Source organism: Pygoscelis adeliae, unplaced genomic scaffold, assembly GCF_000699105.1.
Source record: "Pygoscelis adeliae isolate BGI_AS28 unplaced genomic scaffold, ASM69910v1 Scaffold123, whole genome shotgun sequence".
In the NCBI taxonomy this organism is placed as follows: Eukaryota; Metazoa; Chordata; class Aves; order Sphenisciformes; family Spheniscidae; genus Pygoscelis; species Pygoscelis adeliae.
This window is the reverse complement of record NW_008824650.1, coordinates 2,274,094-2,284,344: the sequence shown is the minus strand read 5'-3', so window position 1 is coordinate 2,284,344 and position 10,251 is coordinate 2,274,094. Positions and strand designations below refer to the sequence as shown.

General features: G+C 42.8%; 1 protein-coding gene across 1 annotated transcript in view; it reads right to left on the bottom strand.

Moving 5' to 3' along the window:
- KMT2C (lysine (K)-specific methyltransferase 2C) overlaps positions 1-10,251 on the bottom strand; it is a 207,448-nt gene that overhangs the window by 125,494 nt on the left and 71,703 nt on the right. Inside the window, exon 4 of the mRNA XM_009322507.1 lies at positions 873-1,079. Coding sequence (XP_009320782.1) covers positions 873-1,079 — 207 coding nt within the window. The remainder of the gene's footprint in view (positions 1-872; positions 1,080-10,251) is intronic.

The window sequence follows — 10,251 nt, the reverse complement described above, 5'->3', positions numbered from 1 at the left end:
CCGCCGCCCGGCATCGCCGCCCTGCTCCGCGCTTCCCCCAAGGCTGCAAAGCCCCTCTGCCGCGCAGCCGGCGCTGAGCGATCCGCCCGTTCCCAGGCAGCCGCTGAGGCGAAACCGCCTCCAACCGCGGGGACAGCACAAGCCCACGGTGACAGAATCCCCGTACCTATGGAAAAACTCACGTGCAGAAAGGTTTAAAAACACGCTTCTCCCATCAGTCCCGTCTTACGTGCCATCGCCATGCACGCCATATGTTGAACAAAACTTCACCGCGGAGCTGTGTACGTTCCTGTCATTTTTCAGAATTACTGAAGGGTGGAACCACCCTGAGGGGACTCGGGACGCTGCCCTTCCGATGGCTAAAACCACCCTGTTGGCAGACCTGCCAACGAACCCCACTTCTGGAGGGTAAGAAACACGTGCCGTGTGCCTGTAACAATACTGTCGCCATTGCAAGAGCCAGCTTTGGAGGGCAAGGGGGAAAAGCTTCAATAAGATGGGCTTCCAGTTACTCCAGTCTACAAAATGCACGGAGTGTCAGAAGTCCACTGTCTTCTACTCTTGTGCATACTTTTACTTTAACCTCACAAGCAGATCTGTGCTTTAGAATAACTATGTTTCTTTTCTATGTTCTTCCAGAGTCAAGATTCTCACTGGAGGGGAGAAACCAACCAATCTTTAAAAAGCGGAAGAGACAGCTATTCCTATACTGCTTGCGTTTTGTTTTAAAAAAAGAAAAAAAAGACTAATATTAATGAACCGCATTTTCACAAATAAAAGTGATTTGCCTATTGCAGTACGGCATCTGTAAAGATGCTTCCTGAACTTCGTGCAAAACAAAAAAATACATATTTATTGTAGAACGGACTTACTTCTTCTGTCCTCTTTGTTTGCGTGGCACTGAGTTTTGCCTTGGAGTTCTCTCACAAGCTCCATCGGTGCTGTTGCTGGCTTCACTCTTACTTAAAGGCTGGTTTTTCCATGGGATAACATACCCAGGAGTTGGACTGAATTGTTTTAAGTCTCCTTGTCCTAATGAGCTCCGTTCTCCACAGTAACAAAAGGCGCAGAGTTGTTCGCTGTGAAAGGAAAGATAATTAATTCTTTTTTTGGGGGGGGAAACAGCAGAGGGTACCCCATCAAAGAGCAACTTTCATGCCAATTTAACCCTTTATAACAAAACAATAAAAGCTCCGAAGTGCTGTCAGGTATCAAAATTCAGCATTCAGGAACACTATGTAATTTAAAGTTACATTAAAAGAACTTTTTTGTTCACAAAAGTGCACGATTAACAAAACAGAAAAAAAACGCACATATAATATTCAACTGATTAATACAACTTTTTTGTTCAAAAATTCTGTATATCTAGACAGACACTTGCTAAAAGGTGAGGAGAGGTGTGGGGGGGGGGGGGGGGGGGGAGGAAAAAAAGAATGGGAGGAAGAACGTTATTAACATCTCACACCCATTAAAAGAACTGAGTGCTGCCATCACAGAAAAGGCAAAGCTCTGCCTTTTTGAACACAGAACATTACTACACACACACCTTATGTGTAACACAATGTGCGAATGGTACACACCAAAAGGTTTAATGAAACCTGGGAAAAAATGGAATAATGAGAAAATCACAGCAATGGCTACAGCCACACATACCAGGGCATACGACATATACAAACCCAAATATCCTCGTTTACTTTAATATTTAAAAACAAAACAACACCTAAAAGTTTTACTAGAGGAAATTTACATTTACAGAACTGTGACCGCTACAATATCCCTGTACCATTTGCAATTACGTTTTAACATGCATAACATAGCAACAGCATTGAAATGACAGCTCTGACAGCGCTCCTTGTGTCACATCATATGGAAGCTACTGAAAAATATTTCTGTAATAAATATATCCATAAACTTAAAATGTGAACTTCTGCAACTAATGTAGTTTGCATTAAAGGAAGGCCATTTAACACATTTTTATGCTTAAATGAGCAATTCTGTTTTCTTCGTATTTATGCCCCTAAAACCCCCAAAAGATGCCTCAGGGAATCAGGCACTTGGATAGAGGCTTGGTTTAGCCTGGATCCCATTTAAATAGATTTCAGTGCATCTGCAAGGTGGCACATTTGGGGTTTGGGGCCCTCTGTTGGGTGGGTGAGTGGAGGGAGGTAAGGTGGGAGGAAGAGAAAACCTTAAGGCTAAACTCCTGTATAATACTCACTAAATTCTGGGGGGGGAAAAATACAGAGTGCCTGTGCTTTTCAGCCAGATGAGGCAAGAGCAGCAACAGAAAAAGGCAAAAGTAGAAAAGGAAAGTGCCAGATCACAGAACAGAAGACACTGAGAATCCAAAAAAGCCCCTTAGATTTGGTTTAACATACTCTGGGATGGGTCCAAGTGGGTACGTAAAATGCCTTTGAACTGCTTTACTATTACAGTAGTGGTAATAGCAGACAGTCAGATGCTAAGGATGGGAGCAGCATGTCACGAGCTCAAAATGAAGCCCAGAATGAAGCCAAATGCTTTCACTTACGCTCTATAGGTAGGATTGCGCTTTCCCTAAGGCAGACAGACCTTTAGAGACATGCAGGTTGGTGGGCAGGTAGAATAGGTCCCATCACGGTACTCAAATTAAGACCCTACCATTGTACTGTTAGGAAACATTCCCACTCATATTCATGGCCTCAGTCGCACATCCCTCACTGATCCGGCCTGAACACAGGGCCAGCGTGAGCCAGCACAACCCCCAGAGCTGATGGTAAATGTCTGACACGTTCTAGAAATCTTTAGAAAAAGGTACCCGGAGATAAAAAGATGCAAAGAAAATATGGATAAATGTAGCATAAGAACAGGGAAAAATTAATAGTTACAGCTAAACAGTACATATGTCTATTTTAAAACTAGTTTTCAATGTGATAGAGCAACAAGTAAATTATTATTTGTATGTCGGTGAATATAACCACTAGACTACCAGTGAAACCTCATCTGGCCTCTCAGGCAGTTTGTAAGAAGGGAAAGCAAAGCTATTTATGCCAGTTGAGACTAGAGGGACTTATGAGGAGACTTAAGAGATTTAAACAGGCGGCACCGTGGTATATAAATTACACTAGTTACAAACACAAGATTATCCACAGTGGAATAAATAATTATTCATACATCCTGTTAGGAAAGACTATCACTGCTCATTAAAAGACTCGAGGATAATTATGACTATATAAACAAAGCCCCTTAAAGTGAAGCCATAGCAAATACGCAATAATGTTAAGGTTTAAAAAGAGAAATACGAAACAGTAATTTAAAAAAAACAAACTGACTTTTAAAGCTGTACTATCTGAAAAAGGAATACGGGAAAAAGCAGATATTTCTGGAGCCTGTAAGGCAGCTCCTGTATCACAACTTCCAGCAGTAGCTTTCTGAAGGCAGAGTGAAATGAAACAACAGGAGCAGCGAGTTTCACAGCTACTCTGCAGCGTGGTGTGGACAGCTGTGAAGCTGTCAAGAATCATATGGTTTGTGCTACTGCTCCTGCTCCAGCAAAGCTGAGGACCGCAGCTGAAGCAAGCGCTTGAGCGCTCACCGCAGGGAGGGGGCTGGGGGAACCCTTTGCTAAAGGTTTGCGAACACACAGATGCAGAAGTTAAAGACAGGAGCAGCAGAACATTCCCAGACCACTGCCAAGAGACTGCGGGGCTGAGATAGAGGGGAGGGATTATAAAAGGGGGAAAAAAAAGGTTTCACACTTTCCAGGGAGGGTAAGCAGAGGGGCTTCAAATGTATCAGACACCCAAATACCTAGAAACAACCAGCGGCAGCGTACTCCCTGCCTAGCATCTGGATGCTAGAGAGACCCTCCACAGGAAAGCCATGGTCCTTTGCTTCCCAACATGTCACGTTGCTGATTTCTCATGCAGTGCAAAGTGGCCAGTTCCATCACGTTAGCCTTTTAGGTTTAAGTGCTCAGTAAATATTTTAAGATATGTCTGTATGGGCAGAAGGTAGAGTTTTTTATTCCTATCATCTGAGGATTGCAGAAAGTACTTACAAATCTACTTTCCATATGTCAATATGCAATTAGAGAACCTAAATCTGTGATGCAAGAAGAGCTCTCATATTGAAGATAACGAAATTGAGATACTGGCAACTCTTAAGATCAAACCCTAGATGTTATCATAATTAGCATACTTTCAGAACAAGCTAATTCAAAATGGGATAACAAGCAAAAGACGATGTGTCACATATCTTTTTATAAGCTACTAAGGAAAAAAAGAAAGAGAAAGCTCACCAATACTCCATGTAAGATGTATCTATGATGCTCCAAACCAAAATACAAATTCATCATTATTTGTAACTTCAACTTAATTCCTAAATTTTCCCAGAACAAATGCTACCTTTTTACATAGGTTTAAAATTCCACAGGTGGTTTATTACCAGTAGGTGCTTATATAACTCACCTCATCCCAAAGAATTTCGTACATCTGTATGCACACAAATTTTAATACATGATGCAGGAAAAAAAGTATGTTCAGAACAAACCAGACATACAACTGGGTTTAGGGGAATGCAGTAAGAGGCAATAAGGCTAATGTCTGAAGCCAATGTCTGTTTCTATCAAGCCATGAGAGGAGATCCAGACTCGGATCTTGTTAGAAAAATGCCTTTTCTAACAAGAAACACATCAATCTCAGCACTTTGCCACAGCCATATTCTTCTACATGTTCTTATTTCATTGAGTTGTCCTATCAGTGCCTCTTCCTCACAAAGAATTTACTCAACCCCCTGACAAGAATCGAAGATGCTACAATCCTCCACAGTCCACATCCCAACAACGGAAAACAAAATGCCTTTCAGCTAGTTAATCCTGGAGGAAGGGAGAAGAAAAGTCACCATTTCCTCTACTTGACCGATGACATACAGTCATTAGGACTCATCCTAAAACACAGACTTTCCTGTTCAAAGGAGCTCATTTCAACACATGCAGTATTGGGCAACTAGTTGCACAATATTAAATTACAACCAGAGGAGAAACATCTTCAGGCTTGCTTGCAAATACTCAGTTAAAGAATTAAGGTAAAACTGACAGTCCCAAAACCTTTTATTTTTTTAAGCAGAATTATTCTAAGGCTGACCATCAGGATTACCAACATTTCAATCACACCAAGTGCTGCTGTAGTTATACTCCCAAAAGTAAGCAGAGGCCCCTCCTGGATCCTTCTGAGTTGGGAAATGGCACTGGGGTATCCTGTGTCAGCCAAGGCTCCTTGACAATAAGCAGATGTGCAGACTGACTTATGTAAACATGTTTTGTTTATGTGGTGTCCCATATCTCACAGATCTACACTTGTGTCTGAGTACCGTGCTGTGCAGCTGGTGGAAATCTTCAGATTGGTCCACGTGAGTTTGTGTGACCCTGAACAGTGTCAGATGTGAACTCTCACTCGCCTGCCTATTTTTCATACCTGGGTAGAAGGCACGACAGTCTGCAGTGATATGGGGCACTGCCATCCACCCACAACTCTGTGTATACAGCTAGGGGAATAAATTCCCCTTCCTCATTTTCATAGGAGTAACTCCCTTCCGTGTCTCCAGGATCCCTGTACAGCTGAATGCCAAGGAAGACAGCAAGTGGCCTATGTTGAGCACGTCTATCGGTAGGATGCTTGAAGTTATACAACCCTTTTAGTACTAAATGGTGAAGGAGGTGGACTAAAGAAAATCCTGCAGCCGCCTGTTCTGCAGACAGGTGTTAAAGGTCCCCTTCTTTCAGGAGAACATGCACAGGGGAATCCAAGCATCCTACAGAGATGAACGGCAACTGTCAACAGCAAGAGAAATACAAACTCATGGATTCAGCTCAAGAGATGCTCTCCTCTTACCTCTTCTCAAATCCCTCCCAGCCTGCTGTGGGACACCAATTATCAAGTAAGTTTTACTGTGCATTCACCTTTTCAATCAACCTCATTAAAAGCAGAGGTCGTTGTTGCCGTTTAAACAGGAAAAGGCAATGGATTATACCTCAGAAAATCCAAGGCATGGCAATTCCAGTAAGATCCACTAGCTATAACCATCGCCTTAACATTAAATACTAAGTTACAGATGATCACTACTGCCATTTGCCATGATAATGACTGCTCTAAAGTTAAAAAAAAAAAAGAATTGGAAAGCGTAAAAATAAAGATCTATTTCATTCATGCTTTGGGTTGAAAAAGAAGGTGAAGAAGGTATAATTTGATTTTTTTTCTGTGAGTTTGTTCTTCAAGGAATTATGCAGTAATTTTTCTCAGTGTCTGGAAATGCCTTCAGGATGTCTCTTTCACACACACTTTAGCATTTTTGAAAGGTGAAACTGAGAAGCATAAAACCTTGGGTTGTGTCAGCAAAGTTGTTACAGAAATTTGAAATGTTTCTAACATCTATTTTTCACAATTAAAATTAAGCTCAGCAAAATGAAATGGAATATTTGGGAGCAAAACAGAACTTCAGAGCATCGTTTGGACTGATTACCAAAGCAGACTGATGAGAATTGGCCTTGAGAATTCTTCTCCCACCTAACCATGTTAGTAGTTTTAACATATGTTAAAAGGCTAAATTAAACGCTACATTTAGCGTTTAGGGACCTACTATTTATTTAGCTACGCTAAGCTGTGCAAATGCGCAAACTACTTTGCCTTCACTCTCATTTTATGTTGAGTTATTTAAAGAGTAAATTGTTTTTCTCCTTAGTGAAGACGCACCGTTGTATCATTCATGTAAATTAAAATCAAGACCTGCAAGCTGGATTTTAAGTGAAAAAAAGATTTCCGGCTTAAAACAACACCAGGGGTCTGCATCAGTGGGAGTTCTAATATATGTGAGACGTTCACAGAGGTGAAGCTATTCTAAAACTCAGGGGTTTAGATTAAGCTTTTCAGCTTCATCTAAATATCCCGTAAATATCTGTACCTTGATAATGAAGAAGCTTGAAAGGAAACTACCGAAGAAAACTCTTTAGGCGATGCGTAACAACTTCACATTGATACAGGGTTAACAACCCAATAAATCACCCTTCTGAATGAATGATACTAAGGACAGAGAAGGATGAAAAGTGCAACATAGAGATACCACAAAGAGAAAGATGCAAAAGTTCTCAGCTGCAAGCTATATTTAAGCGTTTGACATGCAAAGTGTTCTCTTTCCAATAGGAAATGGAATCACAGAACAACTTGAAATTTTGAAGTGGTCTGACACTATTACACAGAGTTGGTTCTGAAACGAGTACTTAACTTGTGCAGCACAATTCCTTTAAAAAAAGGAGGGCAGGAGGGAGTTCGTATGAACTTCAGGTGAAGAATTTTAAAACATTAAGTTCGCAGAAAGCAATTAAACTGCATTAGACAATAATTGCTTTCCAATTTTTTCAAACCAGCACAGTTGGAGTTCTACAGCCATATAATCAACTTAATGATACTCTTCTCATTTGAAGGAAAGAAGACACTACCCTCCAAACACCACCACCAAACCAACACATTTCACTGACATTTTAAAATTTTAAAAAAATGAAAATATGCTCTTATTCACCATCAATATGTGTCAGCTTTAATTTAAACAAATGTTTAAAGTTCAGTTAGGATTTCACATGCCCTAAATGCAGGAGGGGTTACCAGAATGCCAGTGCTGAATAAAGTGAATTTAGAGGCCCAAGTCCATCTAGAAATCATTCTTTAATGTCCAACTGAACTGACTCGTACTCTCAAACAAAAATCCCATATAGAATGCAACTGTGAGCATACCTGAAGGGTGATACTTCACACAATTTTGAGAGGTGATTTAACCTGCGAGTGATAAAACCCAAATAAAAAGTACAGTGGCCTATATCTTCTGTGTGCCTTTGTGCCCAGAAAGTATTGTCTGTTCAAAGTCCCCTCTCTTTGAAAATCAAAATAGATCACACCAAAACCTCATAAACTTTGCAGAGGTGGCAGCACCTTTTAGGAGGGAACTTGATACGAACACTAAGGAGGGTCTTACTATCTGAAAATTGCTGAAATTTAACACATACCAAGTCAGCTTTAAACGGTTGTTGTTCAAGAAAGTTCATCAACATTGTTCAGTCACATTAGGGAATGGAAAACCATGCTGTTCTGCATAATTCAAACTTTGTATTTTTTCTTTGGAAATACGTTTACAGGAGAGACGAAATACAAGAAAATGGGACTCTTTAGTCAAAACTGTGCTGGGTCAGATTAAAGGTTCATCCAGCCCCCAGCCCCGTATGGTCAGTGTTAGAAATAGGATAAGCAGGTGAACAGGGGATATCAAAGAGCAGGGTAGACATATGATACTACCCATGCCTCCCAGCATTTTCAGTTCAGGGCCTCCCTGAATCAGCTGCAATTCCTATGTATTCAGTAATTCTCAGTTTCTCTTTCATGAACTTGCCCAGTTTGCTCTTGAACTCACATAAATTTTCAGCAATCCACAACGTCCTTTGGCAAGGATTTCCATGTCACTCTAGACAACTATCTGCTGTGCAAAGAATCACCTCCTTTTATTTTGCATCTAACACTTGAAAGTTTCCTTGGACGACCCTCAGTTTCTTGCATTAAAAGAAACTGAACAGTCAATATGTAGCCACCCTCCTCATGCCACCTATGGTTTTGTAAGCATCTCATCTTCCTCCTCCAATCTCTTTTACAGACCAAAGGGTCCTAGCTTACTTAACTGTTCCCCATAGGAAAGCTACTCCATTTGCTTACGAATTGGCAGGGCTCATTGAGAGGGCTTTAAACTAGGTTCGAAGGGGGAAGGGGACAAAACCGGGCTCGCTAGAGATGAGCCGAAGGGTGGCATGCCGATGCCGGGGGTGAAATCGATAGCCCAGCTCAAGTGCATCTACACCAATGCACGCAGCATGGGCGGCAAGCAGGAGGAGCTGGAAGCCATCGTGCAGCGGGAGAGGTATGACTTAGTCGCCATCACAGAAACGTGGTGGGGTGACTCTCACGATTGGAGTGCTGCAATGGATGGCTATAGACTCTTCAGAAGGGACAGGAGAGGAAGGAGAGGCGGCGGGGTGGCTCTGTATGTTAGGGAGTGTTTTGATTGTATAGAGCTTAACGATTGTGATGATGATACGGTTGAGTGTTTATGGGTAAGGATGAGGGGAAAGGCCAATGAGGCAGATATCCTGCTGGGAGTCTGTTATAGACCACCCAACCAGGATGAAGAGGCCGATGAAGCGTTCTGCAAGCGGCTGGCAGAGGTGTCTCGATCGCTGGCCCTTGTTCTCGTGGGGGACTTCAACTTCCCGGACATCTGCTGGAAATACAACACGGCAGAGAGGAAGCAGTCTAGGAGGTTCCTGGAGTGTGTGGAAGACAACTTCCTGACACAGCTGGTAAGTGAGCCTACCAGGGGAGGTGCCTCGCTCGACCTGCTGTTCACAAACAGAGAAGGACTGGTGGGAGATGTGGTGGTCGGAGGCCGTCTTGGGCTTAGCGACCATGAAATGGTAGAATTCTCAATTCTCGGTGAAGTAAGGAGGGGAGGCAGCAAAATTGCTACCATGGACTTCCGGAGGGCGGACTTTGGCCTGTTCAGGACGCTGGTTGAGAGAGTCCCTTGGGAGACCATCCTGAAGGGCAAAGGGGTCCAGGAAGGCTGGACGATCTTCAAGAAGGAAGTCTTAAAGGCGCAGGAGCAGGCTGTCCCTGTACGCCGCAAGAAGAACGGGCGGAGAAGACGACCGGCCTGGCTGAACGGGGAGCTTTTGCTGGGACTCAGGAAAAAAAGGAGAGTTTATCGCTTGTGGAAGAAGGGGCAGGCGACTCAAGAAGAGTACAGGGATCTCGTTAGGTCGTGCAGAGAGGAAATGAGAAAGGCAAAAGCCCAGCTAGAACGCAACCTGGCCGCTGTCGTTAAAGACAACAAAAAAAGTTTTTACAAATATATTAATGACAAGAAGAGAGCCAGGGAGAATCTCCATCCTTTATTGGATGCGGGGGGGAACATTGTCACCGAGGATGAGGAAAAGGCTGAGGTACTTAATGCCTTCTTTGCCTCAGTCTTTAGCAATCAGACTAGTTACCCTCAGGGTACTCGGCGCCCTGAGCTGGAAAACAGGGATGGCGAGCAGGATGAACCCCCCATAATCCAAGAGGAAGCGGTCAACGACCTGCTACGTCATCTGGATACTCACAAGTCTATGGGGCCGGATGGGATCCACCCGAGAGTGCTGAGAGAGCTGGCGGAGGAGCTAGCCAAGCTGCTCTCCATCAT